This window comes from Daphnia pulex, chromosome 7 (assembly GCF_021134715.1).
Source record: "Daphnia pulex isolate KAP4 chromosome 7, ASM2113471v1".
Lineage (NCBI taxonomy): Eukaryota > Metazoa > Arthropoda > Branchiopoda > Diplostraca > Daphniidae > Daphnia > Daphnia pulex.
The window spans coordinates 9,831,597-9,843,796 of NC_060023.1; the positions used below are offsets into that span (position 1 = coordinate 9,831,597).

Below are 12,200 nucleotides of genomic sequence, written 5' to 3' on the forward strand. Positions count from 1 at the left end.
AACCGCATGAAGGTCTCCCACCTAATTGGACTAGAGAATTGGACATGGACACATAAAATTTCCCCCATTGCCATTGCCTTTTGCCTCATTATATACGCACAACGCACAATTCCTTGTGTTCGTTTACGAATATACCTCGCTTTTGTCTTGCTATGGAGTGTGACGATAAATATTTTTAGTGCTGTCAAGTGCCGTCTTCCAGAATTTTTACAGCACATTCGAAACGATCAATAAAATAAATTTTTATCGCCTTCGTGAGGCAATTTGCACTCCTTCAGCATTTTTTCGAGAATAATCAGACAACTATTCAGATCGAATTTCTTCGGGATTTCCCAATTTCCCGAGATAACGAAATTATTAAAAACGTGAATGAAATTCTTTAAATCTTCAATTTCCCCGATTTCTCCATACGCTAGCGCCACCTAGGGGTCATATTGCACAACACATTTAAATGGACAAAACGCGCAAGGCGCAACAAAACAAAAGTAAAAAAGAAATAAAAATCGAGAACTTTCCGACACATTATTCTCAATGCCATTCACATTGCCACTTACTTAAGGACGCAACGTCCTCGAAAAATTTGTTTACATTAATCGCTCAAACACACACAGTCACACACACAGCAGACAGCAGTGCAATTTGAAATCAACAAAATAACTACATCAAACAAATCACGCCAAAAGTCGATCACGAGATTAGACGGTTGGCGCATCGCAAAAATAGGCGTTCCCGGTGTATCCGCTTCGACTGTGTGTGTGTAAATAAACTGTACACACACACCCAAACTTAAATCCAGAAATAAATACACACCCAGAAATGTAGTGAGAAAAATGTCCCAGTCGAATTATTCGCCTAATAATTCTAGAAAATTCGTTATCAGCGGGAGCGGGATTTTACAGTTAGAAAAGTTTTGCTGAGATTTCACACGATCGGGCGGCAAAAGTTCATTGGCTCGTGATATCATCTCAGAGACTTGTCAGTTCCAGAGGACAGAATTCCTTATTGGAACGCGCGGTTTGCGGACGGCGTGGGACGTGCGACTGCTGGCGGATATCCCCCCATGCAGCGTGCTGTGTGCAACACGGTCAAGGGAATATCCAATCTGTTAAACGAATGAAAGATTCAGCCGAGCAAAAGATCAACAGACGTGAAAGAGCGGGGGGGATGAAAATGTGAAAATGAAAAAAGAAGAAGAAGATTCCAGACAGCGAAAAATGTCTGTGGTTTTTTAGCATCGACCATCAAACTGCACTTGAGATTTTCGGGACCGACAGTCGGCTGGAAGTAATAAGGCGTGCGAGAAGCTGAGAACTTGTAGCTACCGCAGTTGATTACTAGTTTTCCTGCTCCCAACTTTCCATCATCCGTAAGTTTCGCTTAAATTCAAATGTTCTTGATACCTGTCATTTCGAGATGCCAGTCGTTTGTTTGTTTTTATTTTAAATTTTGATCCCGTCATTTTGTAACCAAGGGCGTGGAGGAGATCATCATCAACGTCTAACATCCGTCATGTGGAAATTCACCATTATTTATTCGCTGGCCTTGCTGGTCATTGCGGTGAGCGAAGTGAAGGCTGACGAAACGGTTGATGAAACGGACCTTGACGACGAAGCCATGGGCGAGTGCGGCATTTGCCGCAAAGAGGAATGTTCGCCAGCCTCCGATTGCCGGGCCGGCCTGGTCCTGGATCGCTGTGGATGCTGCAACGTCTGCGGACGCATCGAAGGCGAAAAGTGCGACAACTACACTCTGCCCTTGCAGTACAAGGATCGCTACGGATTCTGCGGCGACAATATGGCCTGCCTGTTGCGCAACGATATGGAAGACTTGGTCCGTATTTTTTAATTCAATTTCGTATTCATTCCAACCACCCGCAATCGAATGGTTACATCAGCGCTATTTTGATTTAAAGAAATTCATAAAGGCTCTCAATATTCTGGCGCTATAACTTTGCCATTTACGGGAGTGTTTTGATTTATTGAACGATCGAAACCCGATCTTTTTATTGTTTCATCCTAGCGATCGATATGGGCGCTCTTATCCAACATCGCAGTCAAATAACATCAAATTCAAATATAGAAGGTTCTGATAGCTTTTTTCGTCGCGGTTTAAAAGGAATTTCACGATTGTTTCAAATCTAATTTGGTTATCGCTCGTTTTGTTCGTGACAAGTCTCTCGTCCGACATTTTAAATTTTGTTGTGGCCATGGCGAAGTTTTCCGTATCATTGAAACATTTAAATCTCAAGCGTCAGTTGAGTCCCTGAGGCCGGTCTGAACCAGTTAAAACAAACAAGTAGATAGATGGACTACACTAATACAGTAATAATCTGTAGACGTAATCGCCATTTCAACCTTGATGTGTCCTCTTGTTGCCTGGCGGTCATTATACGAATTCTTTTAACCAGTCTCAATTGCGTACATTGCAAAAGGAAAAGAAAAATGGCCATGAAACATTTCCAGTTTTCCTAGAAAATAAAAAAAGAATTCATCAGGGTTAAATATAACGACGACGACCACTGATTGACTTTGATTATACATTATCCCTCCTCTTATTTCTGTTGCTGTCGGGATTACGAAATATGTTTCCTTTGGGAAACATATTTATTTTTTAAAATTTATTTCTTTTTTTATTTTCTGGGTCACTAAAAGGACATTAACGAAGCGCTGTGTTATTGCAAGAAACCGGGGGCGGTCTGCGGGACGGATCTTCGAACTTACGCCTCCGTTTGCAAACTGCGCCAAGAGGCCATCCAGCGGGGGGACGACGACCTCGCCGTCAGAGATTGGGGGCCCTGCGAAACTCGTAATCCCAAACCCACTTGAATGGGGAAAACAAGGTTCAAATTTGTGTTGTTTTAATTCAATTCATTTTGTTTTTTTGGTGTTGGGTAGACCCCGTCATTTCGTCGGCGCCGGAAAACGTGACGGCCAACATTCACGACGATTTGGCGCTGAGTTGCGAAGCCAGAGGCTACCCGATTCCTAGCCTGATTTGGGAATTTGAATCAGCCGCCACCGGAAAGAAAACGAAATTGCCCGGTAAATATTCGAAAGTTATAAAATAATTGGGGTTTTGAAGCGGGATCAGTTTTCGACGTTGTTATTTCCGGCAGGGGACGATCAAATGATCGCTTTACAAGTTCGTGGGGGACCCGAACCTTACATGATCTCCTCCTGGATCCAGATCCTTCGGGTGCGCTCCACCGACGCTGGCATCTTCAGCTGTACCGTAGTCAGTAAGAAGGGCATCGTTCGTGCCGAAGGCACCGTCACCGTTGCCAAGGTAAACAAAAAAACATGTATATGACGTAAGCCTCATTATAAAATAATTCAATTTAGTTTTTTTCTTTTTTATTTCTGCTGGAAATGTCAAAAGTATATTAAATTTTCTATTTTTCCAATGAAGCGAGTGAAAATTAAGTCATCACAGTCACAGACTAAACCCCCGACGCCTACGACTCCGGTTCCGGTTTTTCTTCCTTTGCCGCCATCTACCACCAGCACCGCCAGCCATAACAATCCAAACGGACCCAAATTCAACGGCCCCAGAAGGAGCAACAACAACAACAGGAGCCGAGCGCCACGCAAACAACCCGTTTACGAACCGTCAGGATAAAATCAGCCAAAACCAACAAATAACAAAAGGTCGACTCTCTCCACTTTTTTGTTATTTATAGAAAAAATTGCGTCACTTAATAATAGAACCGTCATATGCAACGTTATTATAAACAAGGACGTCATGCTGTGTCTAGTCGGCTGTACGTCATTTTATATTTTCCGCCTACGCCATTTTCAATCGGCCGGGAAAAAATGTCATGAAAAGGTTCAAGCGCCCGCTATAAAGTTTCGAGAGTTTGATAGGATTGGAAATGCTGTTGATGGCATTCCGTCTCTTCCGCGCTGGATCGATAATCCAATTAATTCCGTGTCGGCAACCGCTGCTTACAGCTCATCATTATTATAGAGCTAGAAGAAACTGGGAGGCTACATCTGGGTTTAATAATGCGTAATAAAAGATTCTCTAGCTGTTGTTATTTTTTTTAAATATTTTTTGTCGGATTAGATTGTAATTCCACTCTTATACGCTAGATGCCATCGTGATTGTCTTTTTCACCTGAATTGTTTGAGACGCGGGCCTCACCTTTTTAGTCATATATCGTATAGTCAACTAATCAAGTCTGAATAACGGGAGTCGGAACCTTCTATAAATCGATCGGAGAAATGTCGAATCATTTGATAATCGAATTGACAATTTTTTTTTCTTTTAAAAAATAAAACAGGGACAGGATATGAACCTAGTTGGCGATTCTTCCAGTCTGGGACACACAAGAGTGGCATCGATCGAAGCAATTAAATGTTAACACAAAAAAAAATTTTTTTTTAATGTTTGAACTCTATATAATCTTATTGATTAACAGCTTTATTTCTCCTTCTTCTTCTTTCCCTTGTTGAGTGACTTTGAAAATTCGTTCTCCAAGCGGCTCCCCCTCATTATATTCCTCAGGAGAAATCTCCCCCAATCGATACACTACCCCCCAAAAATAAGAATTTCTCCCATTTATAACAAATGATTGAATTTTCTTCTTTTTTTCCCCACTGCTATATAACGCCGGTATGTTGATGCAATCAAATAATATACAAGAACAGAAAATATATATATCAGAGTTATACGATTTTTATTTTGAACGTTGTTATATACGTCTCTCCCGATTAATCTTGTTATTCCGGTCCTTCCCAAATCTGCCCAGCCATCCAAAATGTACGATGCGAAAAAAACTGCTGACATTATTGATTGCGCCGATTGGAGCTGCACGCCAGACCGGTCCTTGCGATCGTCTCCAGACTTTTTTATATATGATTGCACAAAATACAACATGAAGCGTTTGATCTCTCCCCCCGCCCCTTTCACTTTTCGACGTCGTTATTTGACGATGCCGAACTCAATATCAAACAACACGGCAATTATTTTATTTCGCCAAAATAACAGCCAAACCTTTTCCAACAGAGTCTGACGAGTTTGCCGTAACACAAAGTCGAGGAACAACTTGGGTAGGTTCGATGCTTTTATATATCTGCTTGACCGATCAACGATCGTCGCTGACGGTCGCTGACCTATATTGACAAACAAGGTAAAGGACCTACAGGACAAAGACTGAAATTTTAAAAAAATAAAAATAAAACTAAATAAAAAGAAGTTATTTTTTAAAAATAGTCGACAGAGATAAAATGTGTTGGAAAGGGAAACGTTCAAACCGTAGATACCTGACCTGACTTGGTCCCAGTCACGTGATGGCGACGTTGTTGTCACGTGGAATTGCCCCCAGGTTCTCTTTTGGTTATTATTACCTGGAAAAACCCCCAACAGCATCCACCGGGTGGTTGCAAATAGGTTGTTCCTCCCCTTCTTTTTTTAAAATATTTTTTTTTGTCTTTTACTAAGGGAAGAGAAAGGAAAAATTTAAGTTTTGTCTTTAAATACCAAATGACACATTCTATAATGGAGAAAGAGAATAGAAAAACCAATTTAGTCAGTTGGCAGTTGTCGAGACTGAAAGACGTGCGCTCTTTCCTGTTTGTTTTTTCGTTACATAACCCTCCCTTCACCTTTTTTTTTACCCAAGTTAGTGAGTTACCCGCTCTCTGTCCCGACGTGAAAGTCGGTCAGAATATTCATTTGTCTAATTGACATTTTTAACTGAAGAAATGGCTTCTATGAGCTCGGCTTGGCGATTTGGTGACAAAATGATCGGCCAGAAATTAGCGACGAAAACGCGTTTGCCCGTCTATCGAAATGTCAGGACTCAGTTGGGTGAGTAAACACAAATTTAATTTATTTTTCTAAATGATAATAATCTCAAATGGTAATGGGAAAAGGTGGGCGGATGCCTGGCGTGTTGAGTGGCGTCTACCGGCCATCGGCGTCGGGACGCTACAATTTGAGAGAGCTGATGACCGTTGGCCGCATTGGAACTACGAGGAATCTCTCGACGATGAGCAACTTTGAACGATTTCCATTCAAAGTAAAAATTTACCTTTTTTATTCAATTAAATTAAATTGAAATGTTCATTTTTTAAATACCTGATTTTTTTTAAATCCAATTAGAAAAAGTCGTTTAGTGAGAGACCCATTCACGTGTCGTTGGAACGGTCGTTGAAATCTCCGTTCGCATTGCGCAGTCAATTGAGGAACGCCAAACGAGTTGTCATCAAGTTGGGTGAGTGAAAATCACTTTCGTCACTTATGAAATTTTCATGACATTTTGACACGATGAAATCAGGGTCGGCTGTCATCACGCGGGAGGACGAATGCGGTCTGGCACTGGGCCGATTGGCGTCCATCGTCGAACAGGTGGCCGAGCTGCAGAACGAAGGTCGTGAATGTCTGATGGTGACGTCTGGCGCTGTCGCCTTTGGCAAACAGAAATTGGCTCACGAGCAGACGCTTTCCATGTCGATGAGAGAAACTCTGCACCAGCGTGACCGGGTACATTGCCAAATCATTTTAAAGTAACGTGTTGAACGACAAATTCATTTTTTGAATTCTATAAATGTATGCAGCAACAAAGTAGCGCCAAAACGTCGTTCGTCATCGAGCCCAGGGCTGCGGCCGCTGTGGGCCAGTCTGGATTGATGAGCCTCTACGACGCCATGTTTTCCCAGTACGGCGTGAAAATCGCCCAGGTGCTGGTGACGAAACCGGATTTCTACAACGAGGAAACTCGACGCCACTTGGCCAGCACCGTCTCGGAGCTCATCAGCCTCAACATTGTGCCCATCATCAACACCAACGACGCGGTTTCCCCTCCGCCACTGGCAGACGAAGACTTGGCTGGGGTACAAGTGAATTAGTCTTTGCCCAACGTCGTGAATTTCTCGTGAATATGAATGGGCTAAATATTTTTTTTCATTTTTCCTCCAGGTGATTAGCATCAAGGATAATGACAGTTTGGCGGCTCGTTTAGCTGCCGAAGTGCAAGCGGATCTGTTGATTCTCATGTCGGATGTGGATGGCATTTACACCTGTCCGCCGTCGGAGGAAGGTGCTAGACTTATCAACACTTACAGCCCCCAACACGCTGTCAGCATCCAGTACGGCAAGAAATCTCGGGTCGGATTAGGCGGAATGGATTCCAAAGTAACACAATTTTTATTCAACTCCTAAATTGTCAAAATTTACAAATTTGATTTTTTTTTATTAATCAAAGGTGCGATCGGCTTGCTGGGCGCTGGAAAAAGGCATTTCGGTCGTCATTTGCAACGGAATGGCCGAGAACGCTGTGCGCAATATCATCGCCGGCCGTAAACTGGGCACGTTCTTCACCGACTATAAGAACGGCGGAGTCAGCATCGAAAGTGCCGCCGAACACGGTAAGATACATGGTGACACTTAATATCCATCATGTTTTTTGGGGTCGTGCAAAGTACTATATAGCATAGCTCTGAATAAGATTGGGTTACCGCCTGATCGCGTGTCCATCACCGAGACGATCCATCAAAGTTTTGTCGGCCAAAGTTATTGGGTACGAACAAGATCCGGTTATTTATTTATTTATTTATTATTTTTGTGGGTCATTTCGAGCTCGACTAGTTCCGGCCCTAGTTTGATGTTGCCATCATCCACATTTTCCTTTTGCTCTGATATTATTAACGTCGATAAGTTGCTGCTGGCCATCGCTGTATAGAATGACACGCATGAGGGGAAAGTTTCGTATCATCTGGCGTCTACCAATCACGTCCCAAAAGACGAGCTTAACTTTTGTGAGTAGCTTTTTATATTTCGGCGGGAGATATGAAATATCATCGGGGTTGGGTTGGTAAGGCGGCCGGGAATCTTATTTCTTTTTGAAATGTCGACCGGTGCAAGTACGTAATCAAGTTTGGGTTATTGTCGTTGCCCGGGTTGCATGCCGTTAGAAATTTTAGACCGGTCCGGTTTTGACTGGCAACTTTTGATGGCCGGCCGTCCGCATTGTTTTCCACTGAAATTCGTTGATTAAAACTTTGGCGTTTACCAGACGAAACTCGTATGTGTTGGGCATTTGGTTATTTTATAGTTTCACTTGATGTTTTGAATCATTTCCTCAATTTGAATTGGTTGGGAATAGTTTAAGTTTGAAGCTATTTCTTTTTCGGGACAGTCTATTATGTTCAAAGAGCTTAGAGCTTGATTTATATGTTTACTACGTTCACCTTATATGTATTCCCATCCGAGTGTAATATGTCTGACCTTCTGGCCACCATGGGGGGAGAGCTCAAGCGCTTACCAGAAACTTTGGTGCGTGTCCGCTATAATGAAATTCCTTGCTCATATTAGAGCTGGCCAAGGCGTTTTCCCTGGCTCAGGTGGCTCAGTCTTCCTACTTCTCACACCCTACACCTTTTGTGCCCAGCTGAGACTATCGATCGTAATTTACTACGCAATACCAAATCGTCTACGACGGTTATTAGCCCCGCAACTTAAACCTTATTTTTAAGTGATTCAATCAATCACTCAATTAGGAAATTTGTCTTTGGCCAACGGATATCAACCGACAATTTCGGTTGAAGTCGATTGGATCAGGTGTAATTGATTGTCGTGTGTGCGCTATTATTAATAATTAAAGTCGGTCGATTTTGACAATAGCTCGGGATGGTGGCCGCCAGCTGCAGAGCCTGACGGGCCATCAGCGCTCTGACATCATTCAAAATTTGGCCGAGATGCTGCTGGAGCGGCAGCCGCAGATTTTGAAGGCCAACGCGGAAGATTTGAAGGTGTTGAGCGAGACGAGCACGACGAAACACGGCGGCGTCGGTCCCTTGCGCGGCCGTCTCACTCTGACGCCAGCCAAATTAAAGAGTTTGAGCGACGGGCTGAAGCAGATCGCCGACAGCAGCTCCGACATTGTCGGCCGCGTCATGCGGCGCACTCTGCTGGCCACCGGACTCGAATTGACTCAGGTGACGGTTCCCATCGGCGTCCTGCTCGTCATCTTCGAGTCACGACCAGACGTCCTTCCCCAGGTGAATTTGTCTATTCTCACAATCGAATGATTAGATTTTCATAATAATTTTATATTAATTTATAATGTTTGATAATAATGATATGATAAATAATAATAAATAAAATATTGCGCATTGTATTGATTGATTGATTTTTCATCTTGAAGGTGGCGGCGCTGGCGATTGCGTCAGCTAATGGATTACTGCTGAAAGGCGGCAAGGAGGCGACCCATTCCAATCAAATCCTGATGGATGTCGTCCGACAAGCTCTGGAAACGGCCGGTGTTCCGCAGGCCGTGTCCCTGGTAAAACTTTATTTATATCGCCATAATCCTTGGAATACTTTTTTGACAACAAAAGGAGACTCTTTACTATTTGACCTTATGTAACTCCATCCCTTTTTTATTTTTCTATTTATAAACTGGGTAAAAGATGAGAAGAAAAATGATTGATGGTTGTGGGAGAGTGGGGTGGGTGGGTTTGTTATAAAAGAAAAGATGGCCAACATCCGAACGTTGATCAAAGTCATTTTTTAAAAGACATCTAAAGGCTAGTAGCTATATAGTTCTCCCTTGATGGTTGGAAACTTTTGTGCTGGCTCGGTTGGGTTGACTATCTTTAAAAAAAAGTCCTTCTTCTCAATCATGGCCCTCAACTGTGAAATTGCATCAAAAAGTGTCTTGTGATTGATGTCTTCATCAAAGTATTGAGCGGACTGAACCCTCTTCTTTTCTTTCCCGCCAAAATTTGAAAATCGAAGATGGGATGTTTTTGAAAAAATTTGTATTGATTTGTGATTTTGTATTTTAAAAAAAAAGGTGTCGACTAGAGAAGAAATCAGCGACTTGTTGACGATGGACCAGTACATTGACTTGGTGATTCCTCGAGGATCGGGCGAGCTGGTGCGCTCTATCCAGCAGCAGAGCCGCAACATTCCGGTGCTGGGTCACGCCGAAGGCGTTTGCCACGTTTACGTCGACAGCGAAGCCGATCCAATTAGAGCCCTGAAAATAGGTATGTGCACATGCTTCAACGACGCCTACTGCTTAATTAACTTCTTAATTCTTTATTCAAAGCGCAAATTACGTCTACAACAAAAAAAGAAATGAGAAACTTATTAAATAGAGGCTGCTCTCGAGGGTATAGGAGAAGTCGTCTAAATATATCGGGAATTCTCTAGTCTAGCGTGACTAAATCATTTGAATATTCAACAAAGGCGTGCGCTACTTGGAGCAGTGAGGGGGTAGTAGTAGTCCAATCTGTTGGATGATTAGATTGTCTAGTTTGTAGGCGTCGGGGACTTTTGTGTGTGACAATTTGAAAATGATTTTCCCTGGCCGTCTTCCTTGAACTGGGACGAACAATCAACTTTTGACTGGGCAAAGTACAAGGGACTTTTATGTCAGAACTCTGTGCCCACCACAAGAGGATCCAAAACTGTCTTAAATGGGCGGGGTGGGTTTCCACTTTTGAGTGGATTGTTCAAGTTAGGCGGGCAGATGGGCTTAATTTCCCTCGATTGGATTGCACAAGATGAGACGCTGTTAACCTTTGCACGTACACGCTATGAGGCTATGAGCCCGTCTAATTTGTTTTTCTTCTTTATTCTTTTTGCCAATTTTGTGCACACGTTGAAATTGTTGATTAGTGAGAGATGCCAAATGCGACTACCCGTCGGCTTGCAACGCCATGGAAACTCTGCTGATTCACGAGGACCTGCTGGGCAACACTGGAGGCAATGGCACGTCGAGTTCCGGCACGTTCTTCTCGGAAGTCTGCACCATGCTCAAGAATGAAGGGGTATGTGTGTTGTGTGTTGGGCAACTATATTGTCTGCTGCTGATGAAAACATAACTTGAATTGTCCATTTTCCATGTCCCCCGCCCTTGTGCAGGTGAAGATTTTCGCCGGTCCGTCATTGAGCAAACACCTGACGTTCGGTCCGCCGCCGGCCAAATCGCTGCGCACGGAATACGGAAGCCTCGAGTGCACCATTGAAGTGGTCAAGGGATTGGACGAAGCCGTAGAGCACATCCATCGCTACGGAAGTTCTCACACTGAGACGATCGTCACGGAAAACCGTAAAATTCAAAAAATTTCAAATTTCAAATTTCCCGCCAAAATATTTTTAAATTCAAATTTGTTTTTTTCTCCGGATGCGCAGGAGAGAAAGCGGAACGATTCCTTCACGCGGTGGATAGTGCCTGCGTCTTCCACAATGCCAGCACGCGATTCGCCGATGGCTACCGCTTCGGATTGGGTAAAAGAAATTCCGCCATTTTGTGGTGCCTCAGTGATATTGGATGGAAATAATCTCCGTCATGATCGTTTGATCATTTTCTTTTGATTATTTTTTTAAAGAGCTTTGTCTTTTGTTTCATCTTTTTTTAAAATTTCTTATTGATTTCCTAATGGCTTTGTGTGTTGCGCAATGATCAGGAGCCGAAGTGGGGATCAGCACGGGGCGGATTCACGCCCGCGGACCCGTGGGCGTCGAAGGTCTGCTCACGTCCAAGTGGATCCTACGCGGGTCGGGCGATGCGGCCTCTGATTTCGCTCCCAATTGCGGCAAAAGTTTCCTCCATCAATCGCTGCCACTCGATGCCTCGACGCCTGAACGTCGTCCCGCCGTCACGACAGACTCAGATCCCCGGGCCAATTGACGTCATTTCATCTCCAACAATTTTGTGCGTAACCGAAACTTTTCTTCTTTTTCTTTTCCGTTTTCTTCCGCACCGGAAGAAGGACAAAGATTTTGAGTTATTTTCTTCATCATCTTTTTTTGGCTGCAATTGTATACACCTGAATGGGCCGTCCGTTATCTCGGCGGACCCGCAAAAATTAAAAATCACTATACGAATAAACATTTACAAACGAAAAGTAACCAGCAAAGACTATTGACGTTATAACTGAAAATCTTATTTGATTAATTATTATTCCTGAGTTGGACAATGTATTTTTGTGAGCCAGAGGGAGAATCAGATATTTGGCTATAGGTCGGGTTTCTATTGAATGTTATCTCCCGAGTCCTTGTGTGTGTTTACCTTTGGCATACGCGCATCTATACTAAGTCCGGACTCTGAAAACCTTTTCTCGAGTTACAATTGCTTTGACGTCGGTCGAATCCCTTTGTAGAAACAAGGAGCCCGAAAATCAATTCGTTATTTCTCCCTTTCAGTCTACTCTGTAGTAGGTATACTGTATGTGTACAAATCCCCC

General features: G+C 43.2%; 2 protein-coding genes across 3 annotated transcripts; both read left to right on the forward strand.

Moving 5' to 3' along the window:
- The first annotated feature begins 320 nt into the window (after positions 1-320).
- Positions 321-4,657, forward strand: LOC124198329 (insulin-like growth factor-binding protein-related protein 1). Its single transcript, XM_046594149.1, has 7 exons — positions 321-1,366; positions 1,472-1,830; positions 2,652-2,805; positions 2,895-3,041; positions 3,116-3,285; positions 3,409-3,647; positions 4,283-4,657. The coding sequence occupies exons 2-6, from the start codon at positions 1,510-1,512 to the stop codon at positions 3,616-3,618; spliced, it is 1,002 nt and encodes a 333-aa protein (XP_046450105.1). The 5' UTR covers positions 321-1,366; positions 1,472-1,509; the 3' UTR covers positions 3,619-3,647; positions 4,283-4,657.
- Positions 4,658-5,506: 849 nt separating this feature from the next.
- Positions 5,507-11,897, forward strand: LOC124198324 (delta-1-pyrroline-5-carboxylate synthase-like). 2 transcript variants are annotated; one of them, XM_046594143.1, is made up of 14 exons: positions 5,507-5,811; positions 5,877-6,022; positions 6,106-6,217; positions 6,281-6,486; positions 6,561-6,836; positions 6,922-7,137; positions 7,208-7,370; positions 8,626-9,002; positions 9,149-9,286; positions 9,800-9,995; positions 10,630-10,781; positions 10,876-11,062; positions 11,146-11,241; positions 11,421-11,897. In XM_046594143.1, the coding sequence occupies exons 1-14, from the start codon at positions 5,706-5,708 to the stop codon at positions 11,642-11,644; spliced, it is 2,595 nt and encodes an 864-aa protein (XP_046450099.1). In that variant the 5' UTR covers positions 5,507-5,705; the 3' UTR covers positions 11,645-11,897. The 2 variants fall into 2 exon arrangements, with proteins under 2 accessions (XP_046450099.1, XP_046450098.1); XM_046594142.1 differs by having other exon boundaries at positions 5,530-5,811; positions 6,561-6,842.
- The last annotated feature ends 303 nt before the right edge of the window (positions 11,898-12,200 follow it).

Coding starts and splice junctions, on each gene's coding strand:
- LOC124198329 (XM_046594149.1), top strand. CDS start 1,510: ATGTGGAAATTCACCATTATTTATTCGCTGGCCTTGCTGGTCATTGCG. Junction 3,042..3,115: donor AAAGAAAACGAAATTGCCCG/GTAAATATTCGA, acceptor TATTTCCGGCAG/GGGACGATCAAATGATCGCT. Junction 3,286..3,408: donor GCACCGTCACCGTTGCCAAG/GTAAACAAAAAA, acceptor TTTCCAATGAAG/CGAGTGAAAATTAAGTCATC.
- LOC124198324 (XM_046594142.1), top strand. CDS start 5,706: ATGGCTTCTATGAGCTCGGCTTGGCGATTTGGTGACAAAATGATCGGC. Junction 9,287..9,799: donor TTCCGCAGGCCGTGTCCCTG/GTAAAACTTTAT, acceptor TTAAAAAAAAAG/GTGTCGACTAGAGAAGAAAT. Junction 11,242..11,420: donor TGGCTACCGCTTCGGATTGG/GTAAAAGAAATT, acceptor CGCAATGATCAG/GAGCCGAAGTGGGGATCAGC.